Source organism: Ostrinia furnacalis, unplaced genomic scaffold, assembly GCF_004193835.3.
Source record: "Ostrinia furnacalis isolate ACB-3 unplaced genomic scaffold, ASM419383v2 OfSCF6942, whole genome shotgun sequence".
NCBI lineage: Eukaryota > Metazoa > Arthropoda > Insecta > Lepidoptera > Crambidae > Ostrinia > Ostrinia furnacalis.
This window is the reverse complement of record NW_021137181.1, coordinates 97,678-118,463: the sequence shown is the minus strand read 5'-3', so window position 1 is coordinate 118,463 and position 20,786 is coordinate 97,678. Positions and strand designations below refer to the sequence as shown.

At 36.4% G+C, this 20,786-nt stretch overlaps 1 protein-coding gene across 1 annotated transcript in view; it reads right to left on the bottom strand.

Moving 5' to 3' along the window:
• Positions 1–17,396, bottom strand: part of LOC114363031 (uncharacterized) — a 36,663-nt gene extending 19,267 nt beyond the window's left edge. Inside the window, exon 1 of the mRNA XM_028318622.1 lies at positions 17,007–17,396. Coding sequence (XP_028174423.1) covers positions 17,007–17,043 — 37 coding nt within the window. The 5' untranslated portion in view covers positions 17,044–17,396. The remainder of the gene's footprint in view (positions 1–17,006) is intronic.
• Between the last annotated feature and the right edge of the window lie 3,390 nt (positions 17,397–20,786).

Sequence of the window (20,786 nt, the reverse complement as noted above, 5' to 3'; positions counted from 1 at the left end):
TCGAGATTATTCTGTAACATAGTTCTGTGGGTCTAGACAAAGTGCAAATTATAATCGCAAACCAGTCGATAAGTGGTCGAAAAGCCCCTTTTTTGTATGGAGTTTTGACGGATTCGATTTTCGATTCGATCAAAAAGTGCGTTTTGTCTAGGGGGGCTGATTCGTTGAAGGAATCAATTTGAAAACTAACGAACCTTTTCGTTCCGTGACTGTACATTAAACAGGGTTAGGTACATTTGAACGTATGGTAGTTTAGATTTCATGTGACTCCAGTTACAAAAATAAATTAATATGGTTCAGAAAAGTAGCATTTATTCTATTTATTCTATTCTATTTATTCTAGAAGGCTGCTTGAAGGCTTACAGAAAATCCAACGCGTCAATGTGTGCTTATTTTGTACATTTAATAAACAACAAGTTTTGAAAGTAAGTAGTCTTAAGGTCATAAAAGTCTACTGTACGAGTAGGTAGGTATCATAAATTACCCAAATAAATATTTCAATTTGCATTTGTATTTGCATGACATTTAAAATAGCAATGGAGTCACCTCCGGTTTGGCCGGATATTGATATTGAATTGGGGGACGAATACAAACAAGCCTTTAAATGGGGTAAGTATCAAAATAGCGGAATATCTACTATATTCTATAGCCTGTGGTTTAGTTGTGAGAAAGTTGCTTCCATAACTTTGGCTGTAGTTAAATTCCTAAACACACAAAGTTATAAACAAATAACTTGGAGTACCTACCTCAGATCGAGCAGAATAGAGGAGCATTTAATTAAACTAATTCTTTGAAATATGATGCATATAGCATTACAGCTTCTAACCAGTTGTATAGCGTACACTTAAGTAAATGTAACTTTTGTGAAAAAATATTTTATCATCATCATCATTTACATCTCAGCCACAGGTTGTTTATTCACTGACAGTGTAAAATTTAGGCCTTCATCAATGATTTTCAGATTGGTCGGTTGACAGCATGTATCTAACCGCTTCTTGCAACCTTTATAAGGTCATTTGTCCACCTTGTCCGACTTTTTTTTATGTGACAGCAGGCAAACGAGCAGACGTTTTACCATTACCATCATAAAAACCAAATAACTAAAGGCTTTACTTATATGTAAAGAAAATAAACTAAATCAACAGATGACACAGTACACACTTCCATTTAGAAAACAATCGTGGAAAGATGCATTTTCTCATACTTACCTCCTTCAAACGACTTTCAAACGTTCTCATAGTTATTAGGGGGTACGATCGCAAACACACGTCAATTCATAATGTGTAATTTAGTGGTTTGTGAGCATCGCAAAGTTTCCAGACGGTTGCAGGAAACATTAGTCAAGTTAGCGACCGTGACAGTAATGCACAGACAGTGTGATTGTGAACAACAAAAAGTGGCACATACCTACTCGTAATGTTAGTGTATGGACATAAACTTCGTCGTTCGTTTGTTTCGGCCAATAGCTTGTTAAAGGACGTTCTGTATTAACCTTCAGTGAGGACAGGTTATGAAGATCTAGCTCTACGTAAACTGTAAATTAAAAAAAAATACTACCTCAGTGGATTTTTAAACATTTTAAGTACAGAAATCTCTAAAATTCAGCTACAGAGGCGAAGGCATAGCGGTCTATTGGAAACAAAAAAAATGTAGTCTAAAGTTGTTGTCAATATGGCGAATATAATACTTCAAAGAAACCAACAATGATGGACTTAGCGTAAGTGTCGTCATTAAAATCAAAATGTTTAAGCTTTTCGTTTTCGCAGAAAATTAAAAGGTGGAACTAAATAACTGTTTTTCGGTAAAAGATTTCGTAGAATAGAACGTGAGTTATGAAATTATTACAGACGAGTACATCAAGGTAAACACTGCCTTACACAAGCTTCATATGTAGCTGCATTAGGTACTGTTTTGCAACTAATATACAAATATTTGTCGTTTTTAGTCTTACGTAGCGTTCTATACAAGCGTTAGATACATATTTCATAGTACACAAATTAAATGCATGTTTTGACCCTGTGTATTTACATTTAACCTCATTAATTGTATCCCTAAACACTATTAAACACCCTACATTCCGGCACATGTCATTTCCGTATGGTACATGAAACAAAATTCTTTGGCTTGTATTCAATTACAATAAATGCGCTTTTGCAACAAAAATGAACATTCTGACGTGTTGTACAATATCCCTTTTTATTAAACGGAATTATTTTTATTTTTACTTCATTTTTATAATCGCAACGAATTCCTGCATATGTGCGCGGCGACCGTGACAGGGGTGCGCAGTCAAGCGGCGCCCGCGCAGCCTGTGCGATACCCGTTCCGCGTCCTGCATTCTTGCGATTGTTGGGGTTATTATCCTTGTTATTATTCTTCTACCTTTTGCTGGAATATATACTGAACTAGCTTTTCCGTCCGTATTATCATCATAATGATGATCATTCAGTTCCCAGTGCAAGAGGGTGTCTCTCTAATTTACCAGAGACAGATGAAGGATTTGGCCTGCCCTTCCTGCTAGCCAGATGGGTGGGGTTGTTGTTCGTAATATAAAACTCATAAATTGATTTTGTCTCAGTTCAGTTTCAGGTACCTTAGGTATTATAGATATGATGCATCCGCGGCTAAGTTTGAGTAGAGAGGATGTAATAAATTCAATACTTTATTTTATTTTTGATAATTAACTGGATGCAGTAACCTTATGAATTTTCTGTAATCATAACGATCTGTATCTTAAGATCCAAATGCGTCTTTCACTCATCATCATCTTGTACTGGATTTTAAAGTAGGTACCGCAAGACGACCCCATCTAATCAGGAAATGGTGATGCATTCAAATGCATATCTAATTGAATGATTATAAAAACAGAAGGGTCGAAGTCAGTAAACTTTTAAGTACCAAAACAAAAAACGGTATAAAAACTTTTTTAAACTCCCCGCAATTCACCCGTAACAGAAAACAATATGGCGTCTGGCAGATATTATCAAGGCTTGCGCACGCGTCTATCATGCTCCGGTGCTTCCGATACATTGTCTTCCCTCTCTTTCCCTCTTCTTAACTAGGCACACCTGTCTCAGTCGCTCGTACACCTTGACATCTAATTATTAAGGATAGGCACGTGGCAGGAAGTAGGGAGTCTTCCCAGAATTAAAATTGTTTAGCATAATACAAAAGAAAAGGTCTATTTTTAACCATTTGGGTGGTGACTCAAGCTCAATGTGTTATAAAATTAAATTAGAACAATGGTGAAAGACTGCGAAAGGGCGAAAAATCATTAATTTTATTGAACATTATTTTATATTTCATTATTTTACTAAATGTTGTGAATCTTTTCCAATTAGAAAGCTCTATGTATTTTCAAGTTACGTTTATTGCAAGGAATACTTATTCACACAATCAAATTTTCCGCTAATTTGATTCAAAACGCCACGTCACATTTAATCCAAATTAAAGAAGTAGACATTCTACATACCATTAAATATTTCAACACCTTGACATTTCTTCGCTTTCGTCATTAATATTATTACTTAAATATTCACACGTCCAGCCAAAACAGTTGACGAACGCCTTGACAGTTATGCCTCACGCAATTTAGCCACTTGCGTTAAAATGGCTAAGTAAAACATAACAGTGTTAGCGCTCCCTCTAAGCCTTGTACTTACGCTTTTTTAAACAGCTAATCTGGGCTAGGGTTGGCTAAGACGTGTCATTATATTATTTAACTAGCTTTTGCCGGCGGCTTCACCCGCGTGATATTTAGTGTCACAGATCGGCATAAATTATAGCCTATATGTTAATCTGGGTTACAAACAATAATACTGTAAAGTTTCAACAAAATCCGTTCAGCAGTTTTTGCGTGAAAGAGTAACAAACATCCAGACATCCAAACTTTCACATTTATAATTATTATTAAGTAGGATTTATACGTAAGTCTGATCTATGAATTGTACCTATTGGTAACTTAGACGAATACAAATAACACAAACAAAAACATTACAAAAAAAAAGTATTTAAGTATGTTTATATCCGTTGTCTAATACCCATAGTACAAGCTTTGCTTAGTTTGGGACTAGCGGCGCAGTGTAAAATGTCCAAGGATATTTATTTATTTATTTAACCATATTTTTGACAGATAACATTATTGGAAAAAATTGACAATCCAATTCGGCATTTTGATAGTTTTAATGCTTCAAACCTCTTTTTTTCCAACTAGTAGCTTAACCCTAGAGTAGTCGCGCCTTTCCGTGAAACGTGAGTGCTCGCGTATGAGCATTTTGCCGCCCTAACTTAAAGTCCGGTTGTGTGTCAATTAACAGTTTAAAAATATGAAAATCAGTTAAAAATGATAGAATAAAGCATACACTATTAGAAAATAACGTTTATTAAAGATTTGTGGTTAAAATTTAAAGAAAAAAATATATTTTGGAAATGTTAGGAAATATTTATAGAAATCTTAGAAATACTATTGTTTTTACCTACATACATCATCAAATATTAAACTTATTAGCACATTTAAAGGTTTTCCTTACATATCACATGTGCTTCAACAAAACAGGCCTGTCACATGTGCATTTAATGTGCGTTGCACAGTAAATTTGCACAACTATTGCACCCTTGGCACATCATCTTCAGATTCTGCCGCTGATTGTTCTATAACAGTATTGTAATGACTATGTTTACTTTCTTTATAACTTTAGTATACATTTTCCACTAATTTTAGTGCACCAGCTTCTTCGAAATCCGACATGTTCCTTGTTTTTTCATTTTTTGTATTTTACGTGAATTTTACCGAAAACGACATGAAATAAATTAAGCACTAATAGTAATTATCAATGTTATGACGTCATTAATGTCAAAACAACATTATACGCAATAAAAACTAATAATCTTCCAACTACACTAAAAACCAGACACACAAATTTTACTTACGTCAGTAGTCGCGCAGTGAGCAATTTGCCGCAAAACGTGACATACGTTCAACAATCGTTCTCTATTGCCGTCACCTGCGCACTAAATTTCTTCTAATTTCTAATACATGGAGGTGAAGTATGGGGAGGCAGCTACTGAAACGCTTGACTTTAACAAACGCATCGTGTAGAAAATAACTCGATTTTTTTGCCGAGGGCGGCAAAATGCTCATAGCGCGAGCACTCTAGGGTTAATTGAGTCTTAGAAACAATTGACAATCAGAATCGAAACACTCCACTTTTTTTGGAAATAAAAAAAAATCTTTGAAAAAATTAGATATTATCATGTAAGTAATCCTCAGTGATAAGCTCTACCCGATTAATTAATACTTAATGCACTTTGCCAGTTAAATGCACTGCAATAGTGCACGCCAATGATTCAGTGTCAGCCTGATTAGTGGACCGTAATGTGTTAAGTTTGATCAATTAGATTAATTAGTGACACCGAATCTAGTAATTAGTCATTTAGATTTAGAAATTATACGTTTGAATTGATAGAAATGCTTTTTATACTTCAATTAACTACTTTGACACTCATCTAATTGCACACAAACCGGTTATAATTTTTATTGCAAAATTGCATCTATTGCAATTACATACTTGAATTTGAATTTTAATTTGAATATTGTTTAGCTTGATGTGCTGTCGTCTACATAGATATAGGGCTTTCTTCTAATTCGCTTGGTAAAAAGCCAAAGTTTGTCTAATATTCTCTAATATTTCGTAAATGACGCTACATCCATTTCTATGAATTTCTAGTTTCTGAAATAAACTTCATACGATATTTTTCCATTGACTGTCTCTATCCACCGACGCATCTATACCTTTAAACAATCGTAAATAACAGCACATAAGGCACCTGCAAGTACGTTAATTAGTAGTTCTTCCAACAATGGCCAGCCCTGATCTAGATTGGGTTCAGCACGCGACCAAGAGTGTCGTTCATGGTCTGATACCCAAAGACACGTTGCGTGTAAAAAACAGGAATCCCGCTCTCGTGAGCACGCGCGAGCTATGAGGAATATGGTAGACGGAGTTAACGCCTTTGCGTTGAAAAAAAATAAAATGACGCGAGCTGTTTTGACGTCTTTGCTTAGCTATTTTTTATTCGTTTAATTTAGGCAATGGAATAAATGAATTCTGCCTAGTACTAACTAAAACATTTTTTTTTCCATTTAAAACTATTCTTGAATGTATTTTTACACTTTACATTTGATTCCACGCCTATTGTGATTCGTTCGTTCGTTCGTTTCAGCCGAATGACGTCCGCTGCTGGACAAAGGTCTCCTCCAAGGTTTTCCACAATGAACAGTCCTGCGCTGCCCGCATCCAAGCTCTTCCCACGACTTTCACCAGATCGTCGGTCCACCTAGTAGGAGGCCTGCCCACGCTACGTCTTCCAGCTCGTGCTACTACTATTGTGATTATGAAATTATTTTTCTAATAAACAATCGTCACACAATGTCGTACAATATTTAGTTTCTATCAGATATTGCAACAAAGGTACTTAAATTTTATTTATTCAGATGTTACGAAAGATTCACTCTTTCAAATCGAATCGTAAGGGGAGACTTATTAAAAAAACTAACAGTTGAAATAACATTTTTTTACTCGTCGACGTGTGCTGTAATTACTTCATCGTTGCTTTTTAAAGCATATAATTTTTACTCAAAATTCTACAACAAACTTCTTCGACATCAAAGGGAAACTTACCTACTTAAAATACAGCTTAACTCACAATCGCCCTTTCAGACATCGAATCATTGCATCAAAAACTTATATCAAGGCGTAAGTACCAAATTAGCATAGCACCTCTGAACTGGAACTTTTCTAAAGCGATCGAGAAAGTGACTCACTTAATGTTAATAAGTCTACTCACTGCCATCTCACTTTTGTCCGTGAATTTTTAAAGTGACTCGAAACTTTGCTATACAGGGTGGCCATGACTCGGGGCTGTCGAGAAACTTCCTAACTTGTGACTGCGCCTTTAAAAATTCAGGACAAAGACCATTTTAGCGGGAGCTATGGGTATAATAGAGTTTTATGCAGTGAGTTATCGTCACTGAGAGTAAAGACAGTGAGCTCACTCGATATACAGATTTTAATGAGCTACAGTGAATATACAACAGGTTTAGAAGTAATACAAATATTGTAAAAAATTGTCATAGTCCAATTTAAATACAATCATTTATTCCTCTTGCTCTGACCCTTGGTGCCTCAATGATCTTGTGTCTTACTGTTATTTAAAAACGATGAAGTTACTTCAAGGAAAATATAGTAAAAATAGCACAGTAGACTCAGAGTAGGTGATAAAGGCAATTCCACCCTTACAAAGACTCATATAGTATGTACGAGTAAACATGGTTGTTACCTATGTTGAATAAAAAAATTAAATGTTAATTTAAATATTTTTAATCCAAACAACGTAGCCGAAAGCTTTTAACAGATTAAGCTTTAATCTACAGTGCTTTCGTGAATATTTTTTCTGATTATTTTTTTCAAAAGCGCTCTGTTACTACTTCCCAAGTATTTCGTTCTATGTACCTACGTAGTAGTTTAATCACGTACTCTATTACAAAAGCTTAAGCTCACATTCTGGTAGCAAACTTTATGAGTTGCATAAATAGAAACGTATAGTACTATTCAAGACCAAATGCACGGATTCCACCATATCGCTGTCAATTTTAAAAATCAAATTAAAATTGAAGCCCTTTCAGAGCCGTCCACCTTTCATCCCCTTTTTATAATTAGAATTAGGTCATATCCATATTTTCCAGCGACATGCCCGCGATTCTTTTGAACGTCAATATTCCGGGACCCATGTCATTTTCAATTTAAAATTTTCCAGCTTGAAAACGGAACATCTGCTGTACTGTACTGATAAAACGGTTTGTCCTGAAAAATTACGTCTGGCACAGAACATTTTTCATAATATTTGAATTCGTTTTACCCTCAACATGAATAGTATAAAAAAAATAGAGAAAGAAAAATCTAGGTGGACTATTTTCAGAAAAATCTTTCCTACACTGACAAAGGCAAATAACAGAATGTCGAAGGCACAAGGTTTTTCATAACTCCAAAATATTTATGTTAAGGAAAATAGCGACCCAAGTAAAAGTTATTTCTCTTCCGAATTCACGTGTCCTACGACATATTGGCCGTGTGGCAACCCCGTCAAATACATTCCCATCAAAAAAGCTGTCATGATACGAACTTTCGGAAAGTTCGCTCGATTAATTTGCATAAGTAACACGTGCCATTGCCTTTTGAGCGGCAATCTCGATATCGAGTTTCACAGTTTTATCATTTTTATTTTAAGTCGGGTCTCGGAAGAAACATTCGCTTTTGCTGAGAGTTTTTTCTTTCATTTATGAGGCTGGAGTGTGTGACGTCTATAAGTTGAATGGATTCTACACTCACACCCGTATTCACAAACGATACTTGCTTGAGTGCGAACGCACAGCGTTGATTGGTTCGTGTGTCACCCTGTACGTCCACGTGCACTGTGAGACCCCATAGTAATGTTTGTGAATACGGGCGAAAGACTATCGCTCCCTCAAAAACAGATAAAGACTATCTTAAATGTTCAATTACCATCAGGTGATCCGTTTGCTCGTTTGCCTTCGTAAAAAAACGTAACATCACATTTTTGAAGTTTCAACGTTGGTCGCACAGTGAGCGCTTTTTGAATAGCGCTTCCAAAAAGTTTCGCTCGTAGAACTTATATAAAATAAAACCTATTTTCAACTGCTAGTAATAATAATGTCACTAAGTTTCACTAAGAGGGGCTAAGTAGGTCAAGTGTTCGATAAAACAGCTGGCGCTGGTCCCTTGAAACTGCCTGAAATCAGGTAATAGCTCGCTGAAAATATATAATTACGTAAGTTGCCTATAAAAGGTGTGTTCACACTACTTAAGTATTAGGATCGAAATCAAAACGCTAGATACCCATAAAAATTATATGATAGATGCAATTACTCTATGGAAGTATGATATAAATGACAAGGTGACAGGGCATACGTTAATGCTTGTTAAAATTATTATTACAAAATGTAAAAGTAAAACTAAATTATCTGTGATTATCCAGTTTAATGCAGTTTAAACACCAAACCCGCCGGCATGACGATGTTTGTGAGTCGTCGACTTTGGATATTATTATGTTGTCAAAAGTGATAGAAAGTACAAAGTCGTCAACATGGTTTGTATAGAGTCCTTGATAGTAGAAGGTTTAAAAGTATACCTAATTATGAAGAAAAAGAGTAATTATTTTAAACATTTATTAGATTTTTTTTTAGTTTTCCTGTATTATTAAATTTTAAATTAACATCTCTTTTTAAGTTTCTGATGGGTTTTTTAAATAAATTATTTTAGAGAAATAAACTTTATTTCAATTTATCGCACAGTATGACTGTACCTTAAGCGGAACACGGTTTTTTACATTTACCCCGCGGTAAGCACGCGAAGAAGATTTATTTGTTTTAAATTTTTAACGCCGCTTTTAGTTGCTTTAAACCGCTTAACGTCAAGGCTATATTTATTAACCATGCCTTTTAACCTGATAAGCCGGCACGTTTTAACTAATAACCACTTAAATGTTATTTATTATTAAGGCCATTTAATAATGTATTATGACACCAATAAGCAAACATAATAAACAGTTTAGAAAGGCAGTCATGGAGACTTTTGAACATGTTTGAATGAGTTGTAAATTGTAATGATTAACAGACTTTTTATTGTTTTCTTTTCTTTTCCTTTAAATAATTAGCAAACATTTAATATTATGTAAGCGGTGTTTACCTTAATATAGCTATACATTTACATTATTGTATTGTCAAAGTGTCTGTGCAAATATTGATGTAATAGTTGATGGTGAACCTAAATAAATAAATAAATAAACATAATTAAAACTTTGTAGTACAAGAATACTATAAATCATAACCGGTGTATTTGTATGGAGTTTGACAGACATTTGACGTTTATTAAGATGATATAACCCAGCCTACATGTAATGGAATGGGAAAGTTAAAAATCTTTTGTAGAATACATTTTACTCGTATTTACAAATTGAATTCGTGAAAATCATTGCGTAGAAAAACAAAAGAGAGTCGTGAATGAAAAAGAACAAAAAAACGAAATTGGTCGATGAAAAATGTATAAAGTTTTGTAGTGGCCAGTGTCACGCCACAATACAAGCAAATTATTTTGCAATAAATAAAAAATAAAGGATCAGAGGAATCATTTTCCCGTGCAAGTTACTAATGCCCGTATTCACAAACATTACTATGAGATCTCACAGTGCGTGTGGACGCACAGGGCGATACACGAACCAATCACAGAGCTAAATTCAACGCTGTGCGTTCGATTTGCAGCTTCACTTATGCAAGCATCGTATGTGAATACTGGCGTAATACTGTAACAAGCACAGAACATAGAAACCTTTTTCTATGTTCTGAGGTTACAAGGACAAGTAATACGGTAGTGATTTTCAAAGCGCTCGATAAATTAACGATGTGTATCGAGGCGGATTGCAGATTGTGTTACATACGTAAACGTTTATGTAACCAACTTACATAATAATAAATGTCACCATCAGAAAATCGGAAAAAAGTTTAAAAAAATAAGTAAGAGACAAAGTTTTATAATTTTCTGGTAATTATTTCCTAAATAGGTAAGTACTTTTATTGTATGTAGGTAAATAAAATAAATAAATAATGCATTTATTTCAGTCCTATTAAGTCCATAAATTCGAATAACCAAAATAAAATCATAATTATAACATTAAAAATTGCAATTTACAATTAATTATGTCAAAAAATCCCTCAGATTTTTATCTGTGTTTGCTATTTTACCATGTTATCAAGATCATAAAACCATACCGTATAGAGTTATTTTTAAAGGCGCGTTTCACAGGTGTGTGACTTTCCAAAGATTTATTATTGTCACATTTGTGAAATGGCTACACATTTATCTCTGTCTAGTGCGAGCCCAAGAGTATTTTGTACTGGATATTTTTGCAGAATATTCTGGATTGGATTATAAATAGATAATGCTTGGATGTCTCAATTACCATGAAATCTGAATATGTATAAAAGGAGAAACTGACTGACTGACTGACATATCAACGCACAGCTTAAACGGCTAAACGTAGGCACTTGAAATTTGGAAGGGACGTAGCTTAGGTACCGTAGAGGTGCACTAAGAAAGGAATTCCCGAAATTCCCACTGTAGCGGGAATTAGCGGGAAAATCCTTTTGTATGAAAAATCTAAACCGCTTAAGTTAGACGCTTGAAATTGGGCATGCAGGTACCTTAGTAAACTTAAAGCGTAGTTACAACAGGATATTGCAAAATTCCCACGGGAACGGGAGTTTGCAGGAAAAAACATTTGTATGAAAAAATCTAAACCGCGTAAGATAGATGAAGGGGGTAAAACGGGATCCACGCGTACGAAGTCGCGGGCAGCCGCTAGTACCTATCTTGACGTCTCAAATTGATTCTCAATATTAATATTACGTCAATAATGACGCAGTTAGAAATTAAAGGTCAGGTTACGGGTATCCTAAATTGAATACCTAGATACTATCTTGTGTCGATAGCACGCAATAGTTTATAACGACATTGGCAGTAAATTGGTGGCAATTTTCAATTCTTCGAATGTTTTTAGTGATAAATTGCATTTAAACACAGATAAATTAATTGAAAAATTGATTGAATATTCCAGTGTTAATGAATAAAAATCAGCCATTTCACAATTAAAATGGAAAATGTTTGATACCGCTATGATAATTTGTCAGCTACAATGACATGCTTTTGCCAAGTATCACAGATTACTATGAAGCTGCTAAAGTCTATGTTTAAAACATCAAAGTTTTGTCAAACCTAGCGATTAGTAACGAAAAATTTTGTATCAGTATAGGTGTAACGCTTAAGTAGGCGCAGACCACGGATTTTTAGTTGGCCGATAGTTGTGCCCGATTTTAATTTGTATGAAGAATCGGCCAAATCGAAACGGCGTAATGTGCGCACTTCCATACATGCGCCCCTGGGTCTGCGAGTGTCTATGGGCGACGGTAATCACTTACCATCAGATGATCCGTCTGCTCGTTTGCCTCCTGTCACATAAAAAAAAAATGCCCATACTGATCCACTGCCCGACTAAACGAGGATTCCGTCAACTGGGACCGCAATTAACTGGGACCGCGGTCCCAGTCGCCGGATGCGTAAAAATTAAATAATTTTCTTCCGGCGACTGGGACCACTCATGGATTTTAGTACTGTACCGATTTTGGATTGAATAATATTTTCTTTTAAGTTATCTATGAGTGGTCCCAGTCGCCGGAAGAAAATTATTNTCCCAGTCGCCGGATGCGTAAAAATTAAATAATTTTCTTCCGGCGACTGGGACCACTCATGGATTTTAGTACTGTACCGATTTTGGATTGAATAATATTTTCTTTTAAGTTATCTATGAGTGGTCCCAGTCGCCGGAAGAAAATTATTAATTTTTATGGATCCGGCGACTGGGACCGCGGTCCTAGTTAATTGCGGTCCCAGTCGCCGGAAGCCTCGACTAAACTATCGGCCGACGAAAAATCGATGGTATGCGCCTACGCTAACTCAATCCGTGCCTGAGGTATGGGAACGTCACGGGACGTTTTTGGAACGTCAAACGACAGCGAGACTTTAAAATGTGCTTAAATAGTTCCTTATGCGAATGTGGCTTAGACGAAGGCACAACTAATCACATTTTCTTCAATTGTCCAAACGTAGGTTCCTCCTTATTTGATTTCCTCCCTGAAAGCGTCCCTCGCCCTACTAATATTAAATGTTTATTAAATTCTATGGACCCACCGCTTTTGAAACTATTATCAAAATTTATTCAATCCCGCAAAATTCGTTTGTAGGTAACCGAATTTTTTTTTCCTCTCACTATCTCATCCCACCTACCCCCTTCCTTACATTTTAATCTCTATGTTATGTATCTATTTGTGGTGTCTCAATTTGTGTTGTCTTTTTTGTTTTAGGTACACAAATAATTTTGCTTATTATTAGAAACGTTAAATATTTTTGTCTTTTGTAAACCCTGTTACTTTGTCAAAACTGTTTACGTGACATTGGCGAAATCATGGTTCTCAAAACCAAGCCGTTGCCATAATAAAAGAAGAAGAAGTTAAGAAGAAATTTAAGCACTAGACCTACAATTCCCCTTTTACTTTGTCTCTCTCTCAGCAAACATGAACGTTTCCTACCACAAAATTACTTAGCGAGCAAACAAAGAAAGAAATACAACAGCTGAGTAAAGCATTCATAGAAGCTCATTCAGAGCAGAACTGCAAAGCGGTTAATGAACACAGCCGGGCAGCCGTAACTGCAAGAGAATTAATCTTACTGTATTCCAAAACATAATAAAAGAGAATAATGTAAGTCGCAAACAGATTTGTTGTAACTACGCAAGTTGGACAGCAAAGTAAAGTTATTGTTGCAAGAATCTAAATATAATATTATAACTCAAAGGTGACTGACTGACTGATATAGTGATCTATCAACGCACAGCCCAAACCACTGGACGGATTGGGGTGAAATTTGGCATGCAGGTAGATGTTATAACGTAGGCATCCGCTAAGAAAGGATTTTACGAAACTCCAACCCTAAGGGGGTAAAACGGGATCCACGCGTACGAAGTCGCTGGCGGCTACTAGTAGTTACCTTAGATAAATACTCTTGAAATACTGTCTCAAATAATTAAATAATTTGACGAAAATTATCAGTTGAGAGATTCCTACTTTTACTAGGTTACGACAAAATGTATGCTTTTCACAAAAACTCGATAAAATGGCGTGTTCGTGTGCTTTTTTATTATTACAAGCTTTATATTGACTTCACTTGTTAGTATGTGTGGGACAAATCTTGCAACTGAATTTAAGACCAGTTCTTCTCAACCGATTGAGCTGAAATTTGTTATATTTTGTAAGTACGATGACAATGCAATATTATAGTGCCATTGAGCTGGTCTGATGATGGAGTCGAGAGGTGGCCATAGGAACTCCTAAACAAAACGGCGGAAACTCGTCGAGTTTGGGTTCGTTGGATTTGTCTTTTCAGATAATGTCCAGGGTCCTGAGATTAAGATAACTAAAAAGTGTAAAATAAAATTATAATAAGAATAAACTTTTTTTAAAAACAAGCTTTTATTCTGAATTTCGAAAGCTTGTAGCGCAAACAGAGAAAAAGAGGAATAATTCCATGCGCGATGCAAGCTTTCGAAATTCAGAATAAAAGCTTGTTTTTAAAAAAGTTTATTTTTATTATAATTTTATTAGGTACGTACAGGTAACGAGCTTACTTTAATTCTAGTTCCGTGCCACATCATGCGTTTAAATAATTACTATCCTGATACAAGAGGTCCTCAAATAAGTACAGATGACACCGTCAAACCGTCATTATTCAACACTGTATCGTCTTATGTAGGTAATAAGTTCTACTATGCAACAAAACTGTACAGTACGAGTTTTTTTTTTTTTTGTTTTCGGCACTTTTTCGATTTTGGTTAAAGTAGCTAATAATGTGCTCACAGTTTTTATTGAACTTCGAAAGTTCTGAGCTCCAAGGGCGTTTAGTTGCAGTCTGCTAATGGATACAGTCTGCTACCAAACGTGAAAAGAGAGAGAGATCCAACAATACGTAGCTTACAAGCTATGTTTTGTTGATCCCCTTGAGTTGATGGACTATTGAGTTAATGAGGGCTATGAACGTGACGATTGGTTGGGATTTTGTTATGATTTGTTGTGGTTTATAGGGGTCAATCCGTAAATTGTTGCATGTCATCTCGTGCTCATGCTGGAGTCTGCTAAATATTGGGCAGTCTCGCATGAGATGGTCAATATCCTGTAAGCTGGAGTCATCGCAGGGGCAGTAGGGTTGTCTATGATCTTGAAGCGGTGTAGGTAGGATTTGTGAAAACCGTGGCCAGTAAAAATCTGCGAGCTTTTAAAGGACGGCCCCAAATGCTTACGGAACTCCGCAATCTCGCCCACTGTTGTAAACCATCGGAATATGTTGGAGTGTATAGCGGCACTGGCATATTCTTCTTGCCATTTGGCTTGCGTACGCTTCCTGATGATGTACTTTGCAAACGAAATTGGGAACTCGTTTACACTGGTGGCCGTCCTTTGAGAGGCCGCTTCTTTTGCAGCTTTGTCGGCAGCTTCGTTACCGTCTATACCACAGTGGGCTTTGACCCAAATGAATTTCACGTTTGTGCCGTGGTTCTGCCTGACCAGTCTGAGCGCAGTGTGGATGGAAACCACTGATGGGTCAGGGTTTCCCCGATCCTGTAAGGCTTTAAGCGACGACAGACTATTCTTTACGAGATCGAATCAGAAATGAGATCCGTAAACGAACTAAAGTCGCTGACATAGCCCGACGGATTTGCTAATCCGTCGGGCTATGTCAGCGACTTTAGTTCGTGACAAGCTGAAGTGGCAGTGGGCAGGGCACATAGAACGCAGAACTGACGGCCGATGGGGTAACAAGGACCGAGGACCTGATAAAGGTAGCAGGAAGGCGCTGGATGCAGGCCGCTACCAACCGTGCGATGTGGAAGTCATTGGGGGAGGCCTATGTTCAGCAGTGGACGTCCTATGGCTGAAATGATGATGATGATGATGTGCTGTCGACTCTACATTGAGCATTCCCGATTGTCCAAGTACGAAACAATATTTTTCATGTTTATAACATTTACATTTTTTTATTTTGAAATATAATGTTTGTGTCGATGACAAATAGCTCCATACCAGTGCGAATTTTGTTTAAAAACGCACGTTCCGTAGTTCGTGATAAACAGCCAGTTTTTAGTGTAATAAATTAAACTTTTTGACAAATGGGTTAAGTAATTGGATTACGTTGCATTATTTTACAGAAAAAATCTCTACTAAAATGTATTATCAACTTTCCAAGAATGTCGATGTTGCCATAACCTATATCGATACCGGCTCTATTCTTCATTGTCACCTCTAATATATGAGACAAAATATAAAAATACATGCATGTGAACATAGAACCTACTCCTTTTTATAGTCGGTTAAAAAGAGTAGTAAAACATCCTAAGAAAAGAAAGGGGCAAAACATTTTCTAGGTATGTACATAAAAGGGTTACAAATAATTAAAGAAATTAAATGCATTCAAGAATTAATAATAATAAATTGGTCAAATTCGTTGAGGATAAAAAAAACCTTTTAAATATTTCAATGTTAGGAGTAGGTATTTAATACATTGATTTAAGTAGGTTAATTAAAAGTTTGGTGTGATTCAGTTACATAACCGGTATTGTTTCATAATTTCTACTCTGCAATTATTTCTTTTAAAGTTTTGAGACCAATTTCCATACTTAATAATGAACTTCACCGTACCACTCGATAATGGACTCTACAACAAAGTTTTACGGTTCATTATCATCTACCGTCTTACGATTACATTCATGCATAGCTTTAAAGTATACCAATCAGCTGATGAAGTGCGATGTCAGAAAGGGTGTAATCATTTGGGCTTTTTAAAGTTCTTACAAGTATATTATAGAATTTCATAATCTATATGAAACAACCAGATAAAAATGTCAATTATAATAATATTTTTAGATTTTTTATCCAATACGAAGAAGCTCTTGGCTTGCATCTCATCTGATGGTAACTGATGATCAGGCCGAAGGTGAAAAACGAGCTTCACCCGGAATCCTCAACCACAGAGGAACTGGCTATCTTACCTCCAACTGCCGGAACACAACAATACTCTTAACTTTGTTGTTATTGCGACAGACTTAGGTAAGATGGTGCTAGCTAGCCAGGCGGACTTAGAACAGGATCTACCTCTAACCAAACCGAACAGAAAAATCTGCCCTTACTGGGAATCAAATCTGAGACCTCTGAGTCTCGAACAGGTGGTCTTACCACTAGACCATTGAGACGGTTGAAGTCGCTATGTTAATAGCTAGCTGTAAATTAATTAGAAACTTAAAATAAATGTACAAGAGGTGTTAATACTCACATTGTAAAACAATCGATAATTTCAATATCCACCACATCTTCAGTTTATCCAATCAGTAGATAACTGCACCTTCACTACACACGAACGTCGAAATCACTTCAAGTCACATCAAAACTATTTCTATGATTAAACAGAACTAATTTTAAACTTCTTCACTAAAAAAGCGTTTTTCAATTGTTTTATCAATCCAAATATCACTGGTCAGCGATCTTCACTTGTTTTTTCAAGGATTCTGACGTCTATAATTATAATTTAAAAACACGTTTTCATTTGTTTTTGGAACGTTTTGAGTCGGTAAGCTGATAGTCACTTGTTTTTGTTTCGCTCGAGCCCCCGGTTTTTGAGGTTAGGTCCTTTGGCGCGTTGTGTAAGTCGAGACCGCGTAACGTGTGTGGGGTTCGAACCCGGGCTAGTAACTAACCGACGAACAAATGGCGTCCGGTAGCAACGGACCATATCGGAAGCACTCGCCGTATTGTGTAGTTATTGAGTAATTTATTCTGATAGTACTTCACTTGTAGCATACTGGTGGGGAGGTGTAAGATTTGTTAAGAAAAAAAAACCTTTCTTTAAAAAAAAAATAATGTTCATTAAACATTTTTCAATCCTGAGATTTGAACCAGCGACTCGGATGAAGAACAATAAATTCATCACATTCTTTTCACAGGACAAGACGTGTCACTAATAATTTCGTTGTTAACTACTTCTCAATATAATAAAGGTTCAGCCAAACCAACGCGATCACACGCGATCAGCCGGCGTGCAGCGATGGCGATGCAAGTCTGATCACCATCGCTGCACGCCGACTGATCGCGTGTGATCCCGTTGGTTCGGCTGAACCTTCAATCAATAATAAATAAGTAGCTAATCGTCGTTTTCAGTTACTTATTTATAGAGGTCAGGTGACAACATCAATCTATACCCACCCTATCACACCTTAGTCGTCGTAATTAATATTTGACAAAAGCACTTCAGTCTGATCATATGTACAGGTACACTATACCTATAACGAGCAAACTCGCAAACATTCGCCAATTCAATCGGTCATAAGTTCCATCGCCTTAGGAGCTTCTTCCGGCAATCCCTTAGCGTCGATTAACCATACTCGAACTGGCTAATTTGCATCCGTGCCTCTTTCGTATGCGAATATAGTAACTACTTATCCTATGGATATTTTTTGTACAAATATCAACTTAATAGCCATAAGAGTAAGGACGGAAATTAAAAGAAAACGTCTAGGTTATCCTACGTGCCTAAAATAACACTAAAAGCATTAGTAGTAAAGTACTGCAAAGTTCACAAGCGGTAACGTCTTATTTTAATAAAGCTAAGTAGATAACCGGTAATCTTAACCATATAAAAGTTTTAAAAGTAACTGTATACAGCCTATAAAAGATTGTTAGCTCCTTTTTACCCCTTTTTACAGCTTTTATGGTCTTACTTTGTTAATATTATTACGGTGATTAAACTCAAATGTGTTTCACAATTTTTGAAAGTTAGTTCTGCAGGTTTCAAAAATTAAAATTCTTTTTTCTTCCGCCTTTCAAATCGGAAACAAAGTTTCGTTAATATAGTATCGAATTTATAACTTAAAATGTTTATAATGACAACCTACAACAACGTAATCTCCCCACTAAATGTAAATGTGTGAACTGTACCTATGGCAGAGAAAACTGATAAAATAAATAATTAAGTTAAATAATTACTTCGCAAAAAATGCTCTACTTATTCTCAAAATAAATGACATCAGCTGGACTAGGATGAAATCATATCGATGATTGTAACGACAAATGTATGGGCTTATCACGTAAAATCGATAAAATGGCGCTATAAAACCTTAGTGCGGCGCGCACCCTAGGTCTATTCCTCTTAGATCACCGGGAATGAGTCACCCAGGTGATCAAAGTCGACTCCAGGTGACACTTAGGTGTCCTTTGATCACCCACGGATAAGAAGTCCATTTAGAGAAAGAAAATTATAAACTCTTAACGCTAAAAAATTAAATAACTAAGTCCATTTTCATTACCTAGGTGAACTTATCCATGGGTGATCAAAATTTCACCCGGAGTCCACGAAATAGAAAGAAAGAAAGAAAGAAATAGAATTTATTGAACACAGTAAGCACAAATTATAAACAATAACAACACAAAACGAATATATAAAATAGTGGGCCACTATGTCAATAGGCTCCCGCTCAGCATTTATCCTGACATGCTCGTAAGGGCATGTCAAGAAACTGGTCTTCCGCGATGGAATACCTAGACCGCATCCTAGACCTACTGCTAACATTTCAAGTATAGTGCCTTATCGCAAATACGCATTTTATATTCATTATTCAAAAAGCTTACACTATGTTGACAAAACTTTGCACGTCCACTTAATAATTAACAGTCCAACGTACTTTACTAAATTCGAAACCAGTGACCATTTAACGTCTGATTCAATAAGAGCATCGCAGGAAGCGACAGACACATAAATATTAATTGAACTTCTAATATTGTCTCTGTACAGTCAAGGGCAAAGTTTGGGAAGTTTTGAACTTTAAATCGATGGAATAGAGTTGAGTTTCTAAATAATTTTTTCGTTGTCCTTACGATTGTACATGACTTTGAGGATAAATCGGGACTTGGATGAGGGTTTGACTGCTATAGAAGTGACGGAATGAGTGCGGAGATTCTTTAAGTAATAATAAATAGACACGTGGATATCAAGGAGAAAAGAAATGATAAGGTATGATCGTATTTTATTTCGTTCAATTACTATTCATTCACTAATAAATTGTAGGGGAAAGAGGAAATAAGAGTACCTACAAGCCAATGAACCGTTTTAAATTAATTTATGAATTTCCTGACTATTATTTCACTATTATTTCAGTAATTTAATAAATAATTTATGATATTTTTGAACGTATTCTCTTTTTGTTTCTGGGTAAAAAAATCAAATAAATTAACTGAGTAGTGACTTCATTCAGGCTACCATCCGTATTCGCCAGTTCATTGGCGCCACTGTTTCAGCCACTAGCAAGGGACAGAACCCTACCCGAATCAGTACTGTCAATGTTTTTGAGCTTTTTTATTTGTGTTTTTTGACGATTATTTGTTGCAGAATTTTAATGTATAAAATTAAATAGTAGGTACCATAACTTCTACATAATTTTAATTGTTTTTAATCATTACTTGAGAAATAAATATAGTTTTACGTTTAATAAGTTGGAGTGTCTAATCCTTTTTAGAGCAACAAAAATATACAATAATAGCTCCTGAGCATATTTAGAATCCATTAACACAGTTTATAAGATTATGACAGTTACAACAAAACCATACGAGTAGTCCCTCTAGAGATGGTCTCATTGCTTAGTAGGACCCCAAAATTCCATATTCAAAACTTCAATCCCATAAACACCTCCCAACCCCAGCCAGCATCGCCAGTTATCGAAGGTCATAAAGCCACAGATCTGGTGACTCTATCACAGTTTACACGCTGTCCGTACGCGTTACGGATGAGCGGTCCGGACGTCCGGCACACGGGCCGTTTCCGGACGTCACGCCATGTGACCGCGGTCAGAACTCGAGCTTTTAGGCCTCAGCCTCGAACTTAGCGGGCAGCGGCGCGGGAGCGGCGGCGGGGCGGGAGCGGCAGGATCTTATGCGTAAAATCAAATAGACCGGTTCTCGAAAACAGTGATGTGGCGCGGCAGCGGCGCCGGAGCGGGCAACGAGCGGGCAGCGGCGAGGGAGCGGGCAACGAGCGGGCAGCGCACTCCTTCTTTTGCCCACAATA